The sequence below is a fragment of the Pelobates fuscus genome, chromosome 9, assembly GCF_036172605.1.
Source record: "Pelobates fuscus isolate aPelFus1 chromosome 9, aPelFus1.pri, whole genome shotgun sequence".
Classification (NCBI taxonomy): domain Eukaryota; kingdom Metazoa; phylum Chordata; class Amphibia; order Anura; family Pelobatidae; genus Pelobates; species Pelobates fuscus.
In genome coordinates, this window is record NC_086325.1 from 49,266,644 (window position 1) to 49,287,667 (window position 21,024).

Consider the following 21,024-nt stretch of genomic DNA (forward strand, 5'->3'; position numbering starts at 1 on the left):
CATTCACTAAACACACTCTGCACTACACACACACTTCATTTACTAAACACACTCTGCACTACACACACACGACATTCACTAAACACACACACTGCATTCACTAAACACACTCTGCACTACACACACTACATTCACTAAACACACACTACATTCACTAAACACATTCTGCACTACACACACACTTCATTTACTAAACACACTCTGCACTACACACACACACACACACACTACATTCACTAAACACACACACTACATTCACTAAACACACTCTGCACTACACACACACACACTACATTCACTAAACACACTGCACTACACACACACACTACATTCAATAAACACACCGCACTACACACATTACATTCACTAAACACACACACCACATTTACTAAACACACTCTGCACTACACACACTCACACTACACACACACTCTGCACTACACACACACACACTACACACACACACTACATTCACTAAACACACTCTGCACTACTCACACTACATTCGCCTAACACACTCTGCACTACACACACTCACACTAAATTCAATAAACACACTCTGCACTACACACACACTACATTCACTAAACACACTCTGCACTACACACACACACACGCACTACATTCACTAAACACACTGCACTACACACACACACTACATTCACTAAACACACTGTACTACACACACTACATTCACTAAACACACACACCACATTCACTAAACACACTCTGCACTACACACACTCACACTACACACACACACTCTGCACTACACACACACACACTACACACACACACACTACATTCACTAAAAACACTCTGCACTGCACACACTCACACTACATTTGCCTAACACACTCTGCACTACACACACTCACACTAAATTCAATAAACACACTCTGCACTACACACACACTTCATTTACTAAACACACTCTGCACTACACACACACACACTACATTCACTAAACACACACACTACATTCACTAAACACACTCTGCACTACACACACACACGCACACTACATTCACTAAACACACTGCACTACACACACACACACTACATTCAATAAACACACCGCACTACACACACTACATTCACTAAACACACAAACCACATTTACTAAACACACTCTGCACTACACACACTCACACTACACACACACACACTACATTCACTAAACACACTCTGCACTACTCACACTACATTCGCCTAACACACTCTGCACTACACACACTCACACTAAATTCAATAATCACACTCTGCACTACACACACACACTACATTCACTAAACACACTCTGCACTACACACACACACACGCACTACATTCACTAAACACACTGCACTACACACACACTACATTCACTAAACACACTGTACTACACACACTACATTCACTAAACACACACACCACATTCACTAAACACACTCTGCACTACACACACTCACACTACACACACTCTGCACTACACACACACACACACACTACACACACACTACATTCACTAAACACACTCTGCACTGCACACACTCACACTACATTTGCCTAACACACTCTGCACTACACACACTCACACTAAATTCAATAAACACACTCTGCACTACACACACACACTACATTCACTAAACACTCAGCACTACACATACACTACATTCACTAAACACACACTGCACTACACACACACACTACATTCACAAAACACAATCTGCACTAAACACACACTAAATTCTCTAAACACACTCTTCACTGCACACACTACATTCACTAAACACACTGCACTACACACACCCACACACTACATTCACTATACACATGTTGCACTCACTACAAACACACTACATTTACTAAACACACTTTGCACTCACTACAAACACTGCATTCACTATACACACTCTGCATTCACCACAAACACACTACATTCACATACACATTTTGCATTCACCACAATCACACGACATTCACCATACGCATTTTGCATTCACTACAATCACACTACATAAACTATACACATTTTGCATTCACTACAATCACACTACACGAACTATACACATTTTGCACTCACTACAATCACTATACATACTTTACACTCGCTGCAAACACACTACATTCACTATACACATATTGCATTCACCACAATCACACTACATGCACTATACACACTTTGCACTCACTACAAACACACTACATCCACTACAAAATACACCCTGCATTCACTGTGCACACACTACATCCACTTCAAAAACACACACTCTCCATTCACTGTACACACACTACATCCACTACAAAAACACACACTCTGCATTCACTATACACACCTACATTCACTACACACACACTCTGCATCTAATACATGCATACAAACAGTACATACATTACACAAAACGTACAATCTGCATCCACTATACACACTTCATCCATGACACACATACCACATCCACTATACACACTGCATCCATGACACTCATTCTACATCCACTATACACAGACACACACTTCATCCTTGTGGGCGGACTGGGGGCTGGCCCAGGGGGCCCAGATCTTGACCTGTGTCAGGGGCCCTAAAATTTCTGATGGCGGCCCTGACTATAGTGTTTATTTAAGACCAAAAGTATGACCTTAAATTTGAAATTCACCTAATATTCACATTGAATTCTCACTTTAGTAAAAAAAAAAAAAAAATGCTGTGTGAGTTTGAGTGACTTAGACTTAAGGAAATATTTAAATCCCCAAACTTTAAGTGCCCCCATGTTTAAACCCATGTAGCCCTAAGACTTCTGACTGTGCGATAATCATGCCAAAGTGTTTTTAACCCAGTAAGATTTTAGCATCACTCAAGCAATGCTCAGTATTTTAAATATGACATTTAAATGACCACACTTTAAATGAAACCTATTAAAACAATCAGGGATTTCATAAAAGCCTGCTCTGTAGGAGCATTCTGTGAAATTTGGACAGGATTGGAGACCCCTGCACTAGCTGATGATGTTATGTGTAGAAAGAAGACAAGGCACGTACATCTCTTTATGATATATATGAGAAATAGAGTCACTAGGCATAAATAGCACTATTGCTGTATACATATTGCAATTCCCAGTGCTGCGAGGACATTTATTTGTGTGCATGCGTATCCACTCATTCATTTGGGCAAGTATGTGTGCAGGAATGTATCTGACGATCTTAGCCTAGAAGAGACTTGGTTCTAATCCTGCTAGGAGCCTCAAGTGTCTATGAGATGATCTTGGCTTCTTTGACAAGTTTACAAGGTATTGAGAATTCTCTTACTATACTAATCTAACATGACAGCCACACTTACCCTAAATCTAATGCCCAATATATATTTAAAAACTCAGTATTGGTTGTTGTAAAATATTTATATCTATGAATTATATCATTTATTTATTGACAATTGTCATAAAAACAATCTACTTAAGTGTAAGTTTTACACATCATTCACCGACTTCCCTTTTCCTATAAATATGCAAAACAAAACAGTTCCATCTGGATAAGAGGAAATTATGTAATTTGTTGTGCTTATAGTGATGAGATGACTCATATATGCTAGTTTTACTGCTGTGCTGTGTGTTAGCGGTGATCATATAGACAGACGGAGGTGCTGTGGTATAACGTATATGATATGGTATAAGGCTTATCTATGCAGAAAATGAAATCTGCAATGACCTTGCAATATGTCTCCAAACCAGACTATTTTCTTCTTCGGCAGCCTCTGTCTGTTAAAGAATATACCTTAAACCTTTTGATTTATTTCATAGGGAAGCTATCACTTTAGCAATTGTACAATGGTATGTTCTCTGAAGTAATCTGAAATTTGAAGTGACCACAATCAAGCTTAGATTCGGAACCGTTTCTTTTTTGAGAGTGTTTCTATAAATAGCAATATGTCCAGGTTAGTCTGAAATGTAATGACATATCATCCTTCTCAGTGCTTTATCTGCGGTAATAAAACTACCAGTCATTTTTTATGCTAGTTTAGTAAAATCGTGGGTCTGGTATAATTCTAAAAGGTTTTCTTTAATTCAAAGTCCTCATACTGCATATTGGATATGAACACTAGAAAAAATAAGGAGTCAACAAAAAGTTGTGTTTCCAAATTATTCAATACTCAAAAAGGTTAGCAATAATTAATTAGCAAGAAATGATTCCGGCAGTTTACCGGGGGAGAAATTAGGGGTAAATAATGCCATTTAGGGGTTTTGGAGACCTCATAATAAACGAACCATTATGTTTCCTTAATACATGCTTCACATTATATGCCTTTTAGACTACATGATTTATTCAAGTTATGGCTAGGGTTAGGGTCCGTGCTTGTACTACGATTTCTCTAAAACATGTTCCTTGTTTGACTGACACCTGCCAGGGATACATTCCTGAAAACCAGCTGCTATTGGTGGCTATTGGTTTAAATTCAGACCCACCCCTTTAGTGATATCATATCTCCGAACAATGAGAGGCATTCCCGTTTACATAACCCCAAAATAGACAGGCCTGTCTGTCATGCTGTCTGGCCAGCTCTCTGCCTTCAGGACCATGCAGGGAGCATTCGTGCTGTGCTGCCCGGTGAAGATCCTTGGTGTTCCCAGATGTGGCACACCAGGGAACCGAAGAGGTACAGCAGGACAGGATCCTGGCATAGGCACAGTCATGCAGAAAGTGGCATTGTTGGGAGGCATGTGATATTCCTGGAGGCGAGTAGGGAAGAGATTATCACACTGCCTCTGTTTCCCATCACCACTTACATTATACCAAGTGAGGGACATGAACTGAACTGTTTGTAGCTGCTGCATGAATACTTAGGATCCAGCACATACAGCTTTTAATAAAAGGGGGTGAGATCATCTGCGGTGCAGTACAGAGTTTGAAGACATTAGCTCCTAAAGACTAAACAGAGATATAAAGAGAACAGCAAAGTAAAATGAATATGTAGATAGGGATGAAGACTACATTATGCTCGGACCTCAGAAATTACACATTCTGCTGCTGCCCGATATACTTCCCTTTCTGTGTGGGAAAAAAAACAATTAAGCAACTAGTATGCATGTTCATGGAGTTTGTGAGTATAGAAGCTACATGAATGATTGGTCTTCCTTCAATGCAATCCTGTGATGCCTTTGTCCAGAGTGAAACAAGAGGTCAGTGGAAGAAGGTGGGACTAAAGGAATAGGGTGGAAGGAACCCAACACTCTCTTTACATCAGATATCTGGGTTGTGTGCAGCTGGGTGGAATATTTGTTTTCTGCAATATGATGAATATTATGAAGTATTTTCCTATGGATACATCCATGGAATATGATCAACAGCGACCATCATCATTAAAGAGTACAACTGTACTGTACAACCCAACTGTCTCGATTCAGGCAGTGCTACCTACAATAGCAAAGGACATTCTAAAATTCTACTTGGGATGTACTTGGGTTCTAGTTACTCACAAACTCACTCTAGACAAGCAGCACAGATTCTAATAGTTATTTAAGAGAGGTATTATGGCTGTCAGTGCTTTATTCAAATTCTGATGTTCTAAAAGGCCTGTTACATTCAAATATTTTAAAGTATTTAAGTGTTGATATAATTTTCTTTTCTTGTCTATTATAATAGAGTTACATCTTATATCTGTGGTTTTGGCACAGCTAGGATTGCATTACCTCAGTGCTGCGACAGCCTAGAAAAATAAAGTAACTGAATAGAGGCATAATTTGATGAAGAATTTACAGAAAAGATTCCGACTACTGTGAGACACCACATATTAAAAGAGTTGGTGATCCTAGCTATTTGTATGTGTTGCATTGTCTTCTTCTATACATTGCCCATGATTTAAATTTTTGACAAAATAAACTGATAATAAATTTGGACTCACCTGTTTTTCCCCACTCGGTCTCCTGTAACTCAGAAGTAGTTCCACCGCTCCTACCACTTCCTTCCTTATTGCATACAAGAGAGCATCTCCGACATACACGTTGTGACTTAGCAGCAGCTCCATGATCTCCAGATTCTCGTTCTCTATGGCTATGAGAAGTGCACTGCGGCCAAGCGGATCCATGCAGTTGATGTTGATGTTGTAGTAGATTTCGGCCTCCTCCAGGGCAGTCTTGACGCTAGCATAGTCTCCTTTCTCTACAGCAATGAGGTAGGCCTTTTCCTCTAATGAAAGTTCTGCTTCCGCCCGCACAATCTGCAGTGGGATCCGGTCTCTGTAGGGTGAATAATTCACCTTCTTGTAATACAGCTGGGCCATTGTTCATAGTGACATTATAACCTGCAAGAGAGGAATCAAAAAAGATTGTTAGTATATTTAAATACATATATATTATTAAATTTTTACACTGAAAAAGTATTAGAACGTAGGTAAAATTATGATCAAGAATAAATTATAAATGTTGGGTTCATTTACTGTATTTTTTCATGTATAAGACTATGTTTTTTTCTAATTATTTTTAGTCTAAAATTGGGGGTTGTCTTATACATGGAACTTCACTGCAAGGGGTCTAAGTTAAGATGGCAACTGACACATTTCAGTGTGCAACGGCCCACAAACATACCGGCCTCCCACACACCGATCCACTTCTAAATGCTGTTGCAAGGAGAAAGAGGTCCCTATATGCAGACCTACCACCAACGGACTGAGCTAATGGAGGTCATCTAATTAACTTGGGTTTAAACCTTTAAGGTAAGAAGGCACCCAGAACCAACAGACGCCATCAAAATTTAATTGAAATGAAATTGCTATGATGCCTAGAATGTTCCTTTATGTACAGTATCTCACAAAAGTGAGTACACCCCTCACATTTTTGTAAATATTTTATTATATCTTTTCATGTGACAACACTGAAGAAATGACACTCTACTACAATGTAAAGTAGTAAGTGTACAGCCTGTATAACAGTGTAAAATTGCTGTCCCCTCAAAATAAACCAACACACAGCCATTAATGTCTAAACTTTTGTTGGCAACAAAAGTGAGTACACCCCTAAGTGGAAATGTCCAAATTGGGCCCAAAGTGCGAATATTTTGTGTGGCCGCCATTATTTTCCAGCATTTCCTTAACCCTCATGGGCATGGAGTTAGCTAGAGCTTCACAGGTTGCCACTGGAGTCCTACTCCTCCATGATGACATCACAGATCTGGTGGATGTTAGAGACCTTGTGCTCCCCCACCTTCTGTTTGAGGATGCCCCACAGATGCTCAATTGGGTTTAGGTCTGGACAAAATGCTTGGCTAGTGCATCACCTTTACCTTCAGCTTCTTTAGCAAGGCAGTGGTCATCTTGGAGGTGTGTTTGGGGTTGTTATCGTGTTGGAATACTGCCCAGCAACCCAGTCTTCAAAGGGAGGGGATCATGCTCTGCTTCAGTATGTTACAGTACATGTTTGCATTCATGGTTCCCTCAATGAACTGTAGCTCCCCAGTGCCGGCAACACTCATGCAGGCCCAGACCATGACACTCCCACCACAATGCTTGACTGTAGGCAAGACACACTTGTCTTTGTACTCCTCACCTGGTTGCCAACACACACGAGACACCATCTGAACCAGATTTATCTTGGTCTCATTGGACCACAGGACATGGTTCCAGTTATCTATGTCCTTAGTCTGCTTCAGCAAACTGTTTGTGGGCTTTCTTGTGCATCATCTTTAGAAGAGTATTCCTCCTGGGATGACAGCCATGCAGTCCAATTTGATGCAATGTGCGGCATATGGTCTGAGCACTGACAAGCTGACCCCTCTACCCCTTTAACCTCTGCAGCAATGCTGGCAGCACTCATACTTCTATTTCTCAAAGACAACCTCTGGATCTGACGCTGAGCATGTGCACTCAACTTCTTGGGTCGACCATAGCAAGGCCTGTTCTGAGTGGAACCTGTCTAGTGAAACTGCTGTATGGTCTTGTCCACCGTGCTGCAGCTTAGTTTCAGGGTCTTGGCAATTTCTTATAGCCTAGGTTATCTTTATGTAGAGCAACAATTCTTTTTTTCAGATCCTCAGAGAGTTCTTTGCCATGAGGTGCTATGTTGAACTTCCAGTGACCAGTATGAGAGAGTGTGAGAGCGATAACACCAACTTTAACACACCTGCTCCCCATTCACACCTGAGACCTTGTAACACTAATGACTCATATGACACTGGGAAGGGAAAATGGCTAATTGGGCCCAATTTGGACATTTCTACTCAGGGGTGTACTCTCTTTTGTTGCCAATGGTTTAGACATTAAGTTTGAGTTTTTTGAGGGGACAGAGAAATTACACTGCAATACCGGCTGTACACTTACTACTTTACATTGTGGCAGAGTGTCATTTCTTCAGCGTTTTCACATGAAAAGAATATAATAAAATATTTACAAAAATGTGAGGGGTGTACTCACTTTTGTGAGATACTGTACATGGATGAAAATAACATATGAGATCCAATATAATGTGTAAATATTTTTGGGAACTTAAATATTTTTTTACATTGATAAATAGTACTAAATAAATAAACAATAATTAAGTAAATGAAGATGAATCATGAATACTTGTGGTTGATAGACATGCTACATTCTGTATCCGTAAGAAGCTGGAAAAACTAGTACGGCACTGACACATTTAAAAAATAAAAATGTATAGTTTTGTCACAAAAATGTATATCTTCCTAAAACCATGCAAACTGAATTGTGAATATAATAGAAACACAAGTATATATAAATCCTATTGGTGACTGAGATAACTTGTCCACTCCTTTATATAATCAAAAACATTGGGAAAGAAGAAAGGAGAAGAGAAGGGGAGAAAGAAAATACATTTCCTTTTTTTCCACCTAAATTGTTTTGTTTCAATGACAAACATACAGTCTTTGAGCAACCATCTTGAATATGCAGAGCAATATTAGGGATGGGGACTGGTTCTCAGAATAAGTGCAGGAATAGTAAAACATAGTGCAGTAATGGGTTACAGAACTAGTAAACAGAATACATGGAAGGTTTAAAAGCTATATTTGTTTACACTAGAAACGTAATGTAGCACTACAATATTTGTGTGTGAAAGTTTTAACGAAGAATCCATCTTGAAAACAGTTTGTAATTGACTTTTAATAAACTTTTATTACATTTTATGACGACTTACAAAAGCTGAAAAAATGCCTCTACTGTTTATCCTGGCCAATAACGAAACAACTACTATGGGGGGGGGGGGGGGGGGGTTGTAAGTAGGTTCTGTCCTCTTTGTCATAGGCTCTGTTGAGCTCTATTTCTAAAAATAGAAAATCTAATTTACAACATTATTTCTGTCTTCAAAAACATTCAAACAGAAGAACAATTCAAACAGAAATACAAAATATATAAATATTTACAATATAAAAAATCACACACACTATATATATATATATATATATAGAGGATATTTACTTTATTAATTATTAGATTTTTACCATTGCACAAAATAGTGACTAATTCCTATCATATAACCTAGCATAGAACTTTTACATTTACAATACAACCATGATTAAAGTACTCCCTAGTTCCTATCAGGTAATAACCATATGGAAACATATGTACACATATTACATTAGCAACTGTTATCTCTTTTTTGTGCTTTTTTTTGTCTACTTTTTTGAGGGATTGGTATGGATGTTAAAAGAAAACTGTAGTATTTTTTAATTATTATGGATGTTATATGTATAACATCCTCTCTATATATATAATTTTGACATACTTACAAATAAGCTAATATTTATTTCAGCATTTTTCCTGAATTTCACTTGCTCTATGGTGCAGCCATTTTAAAGTCGTAAAATGAGCTAGTGTGCATTCACAAATTCTGACATCATGCGCATGTGCCAGGTACCTACAAAACGCACTTCAAGATGGTTTTTGAATTTTGCATTCTGGATGTTCTCAGCACACAGTATCAGACGTATTGCTTCAGATTAAAAAAGACTTTAAGATGGAAGATTACGTAACAATTTGCACTGAAAATATATTAACTTGTGTGTGCGATACAAAATAATAAACAATAAGGTTATATTATATGCAATTGTAATGCCTTAACTATGGTATCCTCTTACTTCCTGGTTCCACGGAGCCTAGCCACACCCCTGTATGACACGGTCTGCCTATTTAATCTGACTGCACCAGCTGATCAGGGCTGGATTATTGAACTACGTTCCTTACTCACAACCCGGCTACAACTTCATGGTGAAAGCCTCTGCTACCAGACCGGACTGAAAGACTCTGCAAAGTTCCCTTCACCTCTCCTCATCCACGACTAAGGATTAAACACTCTTCATACGCCTCTGAGGAGATCTCGGGAACCAGTGTTCTATGTGCCGGAAGCTAAGTAAAGCCAATGTGATAAGAGTTGCATCTAAAAGCTGTTATTACCTGTCTCCAAAAGTCCTTCGGTAAAAACAATCCCGTTACAGCTAACTTCAACTCATACTGCATATCAGTTATCTGCATCTGTCTTGCTTCAGTTAAAGTATGGAACAGCTATTGTAATTACTTATCACCTAAACCGTTAACTCTACTAAGAGACTCTTTATTGATTCAGTGTCTGCAATTTACTACCGTTTACTCCTTAAAGCTACAGTGCCTGTAACTGTGGACTTCAGTTATCATTTACTACTTAAAGCTTCAGTACCTGTAAATTGGAATTAAAGTCTTTTCCTTTTACTTTCGTTAATAAAAATTCAACTATACGAAATCTGCAGTTGTGTTCCTTCATAACAAATGTTTAAACGTGACAGAATAATCCAGCCATTGTAATGGATCCAGCAGATTTCGATTCTACTATAGCTACGCTGAATCAAAGAGTTAATGCACTAGCCCAAAGTGTGCAAGACCTGCAAGTTACTAATGAAAGACTTCTCACTTATATCAGAGATTTACAAACTCATACTCCTCATACTACTCTGCACTCGGCTAGTGATCCTGCTGTGTGTAACCCTGAAAAGTTCTATGGAGATCGTTCCAGATACAGGGAGTTCCTCAACTCTTGCAAACTTTTAATTGCTTTGAAACCTAGATCCTATCCTACAGAAAGAACTAAAGTTTGTTCGGTTATTTCTTTTCTAAGAGGTGAACCTATGTCATGGGCTCATTCCTTTCTGGAAAACGATGACCCCATTTTAGACTCACTGGATGAATTTTTTGAAGCCATGTCTCTTCTCTATGAAGATCCTAACAAACAAGCTACAGCTGATTTAACAATCAGAACACTACAGCAAAGAAATAGACCCGTTGAAGATTACATTGCTGAATTCAAAAGATGGGCTATAGAAACGCAATGGAATGACATCACATTGCGCAACCAGTTTCGAATTGGTTTATCGGAAGCTGTAAAAGATGAATTATCTAGAACAGAACTCCCTACTAATTTGAACGCTCTAATTCGCCTATCAATCAGCATTGACAGAAGATTAAGAGAAAGAAAGGCCGAAAAAGCCCTTTCACATTCAAAAGACCGCAAACCTTTCACTCCCTCAAAAGCTCCAGATAAGACTTCCATACCAAGTGAACCTATGGAAATAGGGGCTCCAAAGCCTCCTGACAACCCATCTGAACCAATCGAACCTATGGAAATAGGGATAATAAGAAGTCCCCTCACTCCTGAAGAGAAAAATCGAAGACGTCAATTAAACCTATGCATGTATTGTGCCTCTCAAGTTCATTTAGTCTCTGATTGTCCTTCATTGAAACGGATAAAAGGCAGAAGGCAGTCTCATGCCTCTTCCATCCTAAGTGTACTTCCCTCTACAGCAAATACTCAAATGTCCCCTATCGTTCTTGTATTACAGTGGGACAATAAAAGAATTATAACCAAGGCTGTTATCGATTCCGGTGCAAATGGAGTATTCATCGACTCAGCCTTTGTAACAAAGAATAAAATTCCTTGTGTTCGTAAAAGAACTTCTGTACCTGTTAAAGTGATTGACGGGTCCCTCATCTCATCGGGACCAATACTTCATGAATCCATCCCTCTAAAAGTAACCATCAATCATACTCATACGGAAAGTCTTATATTTGATGTCATCTCATCACCATTTTTTCCTATTATATTAGGGATCAACTGGTTAAGGAACCACAACCCTCAAATCTCATGGTTTCCCTTCTCTCTTGCATTTGATTCTGATTATTGCAAGAAAACATGCTTGCAACGTATTCCAATTCTCCAGTCTACGAAAGAACCAGCTAAAACCTCATGTTGTTCTGACACCGAACTGGAGTCTCCTCCTCCTACAGTCATTGGAATCCTATCTTCTCTTATCGACGACGTTAAAGGTCTCAGTGAAGACGCTCTTGAACTTCCTAAATCAAGTAAATTATCCAAGAAAAACGGTCTCTACTATTTTAAAGACCGGATTTATGTACCTCCCTCTTTCAGAATTAAAGTACTTGAAATTATTCATGATTCTCCTCTGGCAGGTCATCCAGGTATGAAAAAGACCCTTGAATTGTCTAAAAGATACTATTGGTGGCCTCGTCAAGACCAAACTATTGAATCTTATGTCAATTCCTGTTCTGTATGCCAAAGATCCAAACATGTGTCCTTGCTAAAGCCTTATCATCCTGACCCTTTCCAAAGAAATGTCACTACTTCTCCTGATCCCATATTGGTCCAGGGTGAAGAAGAATACGAAATTCAAAGTATACTGGATTCAAGGATCCATCGTGGCTCCTTACAATACCTCATCAGATGGAAAGGATATGGTGTTGATGAAGATACATGGGAAAACTCCTCTGTTGTTCATGCTAATAAATTGATTTCCAAATTTCACAAGCATAACCCTTCTAAGCCAAATCAATAGCACCCAGAGGTTGCTCATTAGAGAGGGGGTACTGTAATGCCTTAACTATGGTATCCTCTTACTTCCTGGTTCCACGGAGCCTAGCCACACCCCTGTATGACACGGTCTGCCTATTTAATCTGACTGCACCAGCTGATCAGGGCTGGATTATTGAACTACGTTCCTTACTCACAACCCGGCTACAACTTCATGGTGAAAGCCTCTGCTACCAGACCGGACTGAAAGACTCTGCAAAGTTCCCTTCACCTCTCCTCATCCACGACTAAGGATTAAACACTCTTCATACGCCTCTGAGGAGATCTCGGGAACCAGTGTTCTATGTGCCGGAAGCTAAGTAAAGCCAATGTGATAAGAGTTGCATCTAAAAGCTGTTATTACCTGTCTCCAAAAGTCCTTCGGTAAAAACAATCCCGTTACAGCTAACTTCAATTCATACTTCATATCAGTTATCTGCATCTGTCTTGCTTCAGTTAAAGTATGGAACAGCTATTGTAATTACTTATCACCTAAACCGTTAACTCTACTAAGAGACTCCTTATTGATTCAGTGTCTGCAATTTACTACCGTTTACTCCTTAAAGCTACAGTGCCTGTAACTGTGGACTTCAGTTATCATTTACTACTTAAAGCTTCAGTACCTGTAAATTGGAATTAAAGTCTTTTCCTTTTACTTTCGTTAATAAAAATTCAACTATACGAAATCTGCAGTTGTGTTCCTTCATAACAAATGTTTAAACGTGACAGCAATCTTTTATTGTCAGAAGAAATAAAATATATGTCTTTCAGACTTGTAACAATACTATGCACAACTAGAATAGTTGTTTTTTCCTTTCTATGATAAAAACGGATACAACTCATTCCCTGAGCAAATGCAATTATGTAAGGCTGCATTGACAGATAACTGAGGCTTCCTGCCTTTCACGTATAGAGGAATACAGTATTCACACCTACAGCGGATACTGCAATTGGTTCTGACATAACAGGCATGAAGTTGCTGCATACGCTGTTCAGTTTCTGCTGATAGATGCTGACAGTCCTTATTACGCAATGCAATGCAGACACAAAGACCAACATCCTTGTATAATTATTTCTACTCTGAACAGTGCAATCAGTGGGTAATTTACCCAGTTCTATAGAACAAAAACGTGTTTGGGTGACGAATAGATATTTTCACTTCAGTGTCTTCTAAAACCTCTGCCCACATCAAGCAAAAAACAGCTGCACTTGTAGTACCGAGAAATTAAAGCATTCATTGAGTTTGTAACCTGATGATAAATGTTTTAATAGAACTATTATAGAAAGATCACAATATACCAAGCACACAGCAATCAAATCCCCAAAACACAGTTCTTCAACACCATGACATGGCCAATGGTATATCTCATATCACCCTGTAATAAAATATAACAGGTACCTGTATTCCATCCGTTAAAAATAAAAATAAAAAATGCACTGGATATGATGTAGGTTTGCATTCAGTAAACTGGAAATCATGATCAATAGACAAGGGAATCACAATCTCCAACTGTAACGACCTTGGCCTATAGTTTCAAATATCTTGTGAATTGTCGAGGGTAAGATTTCGGGTGGGCATGAGCAAGAACGGGCTGTTTATTTGTCCCCACATCTTTCCCTCAGCTTTAATTAATGCTTTATGTATCCGAAAGATAAAAAACTTCCAATTCCAATAACTGAGGCTTTAGAGAATAACTCGTCAAAAACACACGCTGCAAAAAAAACTCGCTCATTTACGGACACTGTACGGAGTACATGAAGACAAATATTTTGAATGGCAAAAATGGCACTTACAGAGTTTGCTGTCCCTGGCAAAGGTAGAGATTTTCACGAGTAAAACCAGTTTGCCAGCATTTGGTTTGAAGATCAACGACCAACAACTAGCACTACACCAGAAGTTACTGAATAATTTTATAAATTGCCAAAACAGGTTTCCCAAGGTACTTAATCAGTACCTTTAGTCTTTAGTATGCTACTGATGAATGATAATTTGAAAGAAAGAAAAGAGGTGCCAAGCAGAATACAGCCCCAATGTCATTGTAAACCGATTTCACATAGATACACACATAATGTCATATCTCTAAGTCATTGTTACCATCACAACAGTGAGGTTAAACACAAATGTACAGGACGCCAGGCGCATTCCGTACGGTGTTCAGATCTCTAACCAACCAGTGTTGGAAAACAAAACTGCAATGGAAAACACAAGAATGATATCATGCTGTTATAATGGATACATGCAGCTAAACAGGGCTGAAGTACGGGAGCCATGGCTGCCAAGCCGAGCGGTAAATGCTCATATAAATGGGTGCCAATCTTTTTCAAATGGAAAGGGTCATAACGGAGATTGGAAGTAGTATTGCAATAGAGAATATAAAGTGTTGAAACACGTTCATATAACCACGTACATATTATTTTCGATGGTAGATATAAATACATTTATAATTTTATTTAAGTAAATACTGCCATATCACTGTAAATGGTATGATTTGTTTTACCAGTGCCACACAACTCATGCTTTTAATACTTAAAGTTAATACTATATTGATATATACTGATATAATCTTTCAATGTAGGGTAATAACTGCTTGATCCAAGGATAAATCTGACTGCCATTCTGGGGTCAAGAAGGATTTTTTTTCTTAGCTTGTTGCAAAATTGTGCTTCAGACTGGGGTTTTGTTTGCCTTCTTTTGGATCAACAGCAAAAAACAAATGTGAGGAAGGCTGAACTTGATGGACGCAAGTCTCTTTTCAGCTATGTAACTATGTATATCCTTTCAATGTTTCATGAAGATCTGCTTACTATTAGCTATAGATGGTCATTCTACTTACTTGCAATACTCTACTATCTTTGGCTTTCTGTAGAAGAAACCCCAGACACACATATGCCCACTGAGCAAAACTGTGTGTCCGCTGATGAATATAATATAGGTAACTTTATTTTCTCAAGTGCTTCTGCAAAATGTAAAATGCGTCAGCTATCACTTTTCTCTCCTGTTTGACAAGAAAGCAGAAAGTAATATCTGAACTGAATATTTATTAAATTGAACAAACCCCAAATGTGGAGCAATTCCACATTTGCAAAAGAAAAATCAAACATAAACATCTAAATCCCACACAAAACATAGCAATTTAGTTATGTATCAATTGTCTGGATTACAATTTGTAGATATTTCTTCTAACCTGCTTCTTTTTTTCTTGTTGTGCACTAGTAATCAAATTAATAAATTCAAAACAGTATTAAAAATATAAAATAATAATACAAAGTAAAATGAATGTACCAGCTGAAGCTACCAGAGTTAATTTCTATTTCTGTGTAAGACGTTAAAAGAATAATTGATTTAATTTTGTTTTTATTTGTTATGGGTGGATATTTCCATGTAAATAAGAGAACATGGGCGTTAGTTGGCTAAGTAATTTATTGGAAGGCTTTCTGTGCTAAAGATTACATTTGTTCTTACCCCATCAGTTATAACTTTAGATCTTCAGCCAAGATGGTGAACACGAGTGAGGTGAAGATGATTACTGTCAGCAAGCAAGGGGCTGCCAGTGGTTAATACATCCGCAGCTGGTTTAATGTAAAATCTCCAACTTACTTGAATATTAAAAATGAAAAAAAGAGACAGACAAAATGATGAGGGACAAAAAAAGCAAAGAGGGCAAACAACGTTATGGATCTATGCCTAACGCGTTTCACACCTTTTAAATCACAATTAGCAGTTGACTGCAAAGCAATGACATCTGTACTGCTGCATCGAGATAATGTCACTATGTTTTATACCCAGGAATAAATAAACGCCCATGAAAAAAATATTTAACATGTTTGCCATGTGGTTATTTATTTGTTTATACTTTGGTTATTTTTTGTTTATTTTCTATCTCACATTGCTTGCTCACCCTGTGGGACACTGTGATAAGGAAGTTTGCAGCCACAGAAATTATTTTGCATGGTTGGAAATGCTAACTTTGCATTGAATAAATATTTATTTTTTCTGTTTCGGAATTTATTTATTGCTATGTATACAAACTAGTGCTATTAAAATAATCAAATCTGTATCTCGGTAAAATCAGTCCAGATACAATTGCTTTATTTTAATTTTGTTTTGAATATTTTTATTGGTGTCACAGAAAAGCATGAGAGGCATATTACCGGGTGATAGATGTAGTGTATGGTTGCCTGCGCAGAGGCATACACGTCAGACTATACATGCATTCAACGAAATTCAATACAGTGTGCAGTACGGTAATTGCACATGGTAACAATATATGAGACATGCGTCACGATGCTATGAAGAATCCTATTAACAGTATGACCACGGTCAATTAATCGCAGAATGAGCGCGCCGCAAAATGAGTGCAAAGTAGTGATGTCGCGAACATGACATTTTCCGTTCGCGAGCGGCAAACGCGGACTTCCGCAAATGTTCGCGATCGGGCCGCTATAGACTTCAATAGGCAGGCACATTTTAAAACCCACAGGGACTCTTTCTGGCCACAATAGTGATGGAAAAGTTGTTTCAAGGGGACTAACACCTGGACTGTGGCATGCCAGAGGGGGATCCATGGCAAAACTCCCATGGAAAATTACACAGTTGATGTAGAGTCTGGTTTTAATCCATAAAGGGCATAAATCACCTAACATTCCTAAATTGTTTGGAATAACGTGCTTTAAAATATCAGGGATGATGTTGTATCGATCAGGTAGTGTAAGGGTTACGCCCGCTTCACAGTGACAGACCAAACTCCCTGTTTAACGCTCCGCAAACAGTCCATTTGCACAACCGCAAACTCCCCATTTGCACAAGGTTGGATACCAAGCTAGCCATGTCCCGTTCCTTGTCCTCACTGATGTCATTGAAGGTCTCTTCCTCCACCCAGCCACGTACAACACCATGATCCCCGAAAGGTGACAACAAGCCCCCTGTATTTTTTTTTTTAAATGTACACTACTGTTACACCAGATATGAGTTGCACTGGTGTGACACTGTGCTCTGGCAGGCCCTGAAACGCACACGTGTGAAGGAAACTGACTGCTATTATTTCACAGTCAAATTTCTAGTTTTTTTTTTAATGTACACTACTGTTACACCAGATATGAGTTGCACTGGTGTGACACTGTGCCCTGGCAGGCCCTGAAACGCACATGTGTGAAGGAAACTGACTGCTATTATATTACAGTCAAAAAAGTTTTTGTTTTTTTTAAATGCAAGCTATTGTGACACCAGATATGAGTGGTGGCACTGGGACCACCTTAAAAATATTAGATATCGCTAAAAATCATGATCACTATATACTTTCTCTACAAACCTCTAAAACGAACCAAACTACTCATCCATTCGCTATACCACTTTATCCCGCCTAGAACTAGTGCCCAGTTAAAACACTTGACTCTTACTTACCCACACTCAGTCGTGCCACACACATTTCACCACTACTCTCACTGAATCCCTCTGACTTCGGCTAAATTCATCTTCTACATCAGAACACTACTCCTAAGATTGGGTTGTATCCACGTCTCGGGTCTTTCATTTAGAATAGGGGCAGCTTCGGTATCCTTCAACACTGACACTCCAGTGCATATTATTAAAAGATTGGGCAGATGGAAATCCTCAGTCTACAACCGATATATCTCTCATCCCGAGAAAGAAATGAGGAAAGCTTTTAAAAGTTTGGCTTTGTAAATTTGATGCAAAAAGTGTGTTTTTCTTTAATACCTTTTCACCCTCTTTGCATGAACCCGATTTACATATATTACTAATATGTTTCTGAACATATATATTATATTATTCACTCACTCACTCACTCTCTGGGCCAGCCTAAGACATCATGCTGCCTAGGTCCAACGATAAATGACTATGGGGGATAATGTATAATAAACACAGGTTACTGGCTATGAGAGGGATAATGAATAATAAAGACAGGTTACTGGCTATGGGGGATAATGTATAATAAACACAGGTTACTGGCTATGGGGGATAATGTATAATAAATACAGGTTACTGGCTATGGGGGGATAATGTATAATAAACACAGGTTACTGGCCATGGGAGGGATAATGTATAATAAACACAGGTTACTGGCTATGGGAGGATAATGTATAATAAGCACAGGTTACTGGCTATGGGGAGGATAATGTATAGTAAACACAGGTTACTGGCTATGGGGGGGATAATGTATAATAAACACAGGTTACTGGCTATGGGAGGGATAATGTATAATAAACACAGGTTACTGGCTATGGGAGGGATAATGTATAATAAACACAGGTTACTGGCTATGGGGGGATAATATATAATAAACACAGGTTACTGGCTATGGAGGGATAATGTATAATAAACACAGGTTACTGGCTATGGGGAGGATAATGTATAGTAAACACAGGTTACTGGCTATGGGGGGATAATGTATAATAAACACAGGTTACTTGCTATAGGAGGGATAATGTATAATAAACACAGGTTACTGGCTATGGTGGGGATAATGTATAATAAACGCAGGTTACTTACTGGCTGTGGAGGGATAATGTATAATAAACACAGGTTACTGGCTATGGTGGGGATAATGTATAATAAACGCAGGTTACTTACTGGCTGTGGAGGGATAATGTATAATAAACACAGGTTACTGGCTATGAGAGGATAATGTATAATAAACACAGGTTACTGGCTATGGGAGGGATAATGTATAATAAACACAGGTTACTGGCTATGGAGGGATAATGTATAATAAACACACGTTACTGGCTATGGAGGAATAATGTATAATAAACACAGGTTACTGGCTATGGAGGGATAATGTATAATAAACACAGGTTACTGGCTATGGAGGGATAATGTATAATAAAACAGGTTACTGGCTATAGATGGATAATGTATAATAAACACAGGTTACTGGCTATGGAGGGATAATGTATAATAAACACAGGTTACTGGCTATGGGAGGATAATGTATAATAAACACAGGTTACTGGCTATGGGTGGATAATGTATAATAAACACAGGTTACTGGCTATGGGAGGGATAATGTATAATAAACACAGGTTACTGGCTATGGAGGGATAATGTATAATAAACACACGTTACTGGCTATGGAGGAATAATGTATAATAAACACAGGTTACTGGCTATGGAGGGATAATGTATAATAAACACAGGTTACTGGCTATGGAGGGATAATGTATAATAAAACAGGTTACTGGCTATAGCGGGATAATGTATAATAAACACAGGTTACTGGCTATGGAGGGATAATGTATAATAAACACAGGTTACTGGCTATGGGAGGATAATGTATAATAAACACAGGTTACTGGCTATGGGGGGATAATGTATAATAAACACAGGTTACTGGCTATGGAGGGATAATGTATAATAAACACAGGTTACTGGTTATGGAGGGATAATGTATAATAAACACAGGTTACTGGCTATGGGGAGGATAATGTATAATAAACACAGGTTACTGGCTATGGAGGGATAATGTATAATAAACACAGGTTACTGGCTATGGGGGGATAATGTATAATAAACACAGGTTACTGGCTATGGGAGGATAATGTATAATAAACACAGGTTACTGGCTATGGGGGAATAATGTATAATAAACACGGGTTACTGGCTATGGGGGATAATGTATAATAAACACATGTTACTGGCTATGGAGGATAATGTATAATAAACACACACAAAAAAAAAAAAGAATGCAGCCTCAGAATTAATCTAAATTGTATGCTGTCTAGGAGGTGGTCTGCTGCTGATTGGCTGGAATGTGTCTGCTGACTGTGAGGTACAGGGTCAAAGTTTACTCAATGATGACGAATAGGGGGCGGACCAAACATCGCATATGTTCGCCATCTGTGGCGAACGCGAACATTTGATGTTCGCCAGGAACTATTCGCAAGCGAACCGTTCGGGACATCACTAGTGCAAAGTCGTCAGAGCTGATAGTATATATGTATGCCTCAATGAGCATGGTTATTGCAGTGTTCAGATGGAAACATATTGGTTTACGTCTTATAATGCAATCGCCTGGTTATTGTAATGAACAACCATGTATCGCATATGCAATCTGAAGCTGATGCGCAGGGCAAATATATAACAATTAAGCCGTGACGTATAAAGCTCATTGACTGAGCGCTAAACAGCAAACTTTAGCCCCTGTTGGAGCATTGTGCAACTTCCGCTGGCAACTAGGCAACTTGAGCAGTGTCTACATGA

General features: G+C 38.6%; 1 protein-coding gene across 1 annotated transcript in view; it reads right to left on the minus strand.

Moving 5' to 3' along the window:
* TRPC5 (transient receptor potential cation channel subfamily C member 5) overlaps positions 1-21,024 on the minus strand; it is a 284,905-nt gene that overhangs the window by 175,757 nt on the left and 88,124 nt on the right. Inside the window, exon 2 of the mRNA XM_063431927.1 lies at positions 5,873-6,271. Within this exon, the coding sequence (XP_063287997.1) occupies positions 5,873-6,250 (378 nt within the window). The 5' untranslated portion in view covers positions 6,251-6,271. The remainder of the gene's footprint in view (positions 1-5,872; positions 6,272-21,024) is intronic.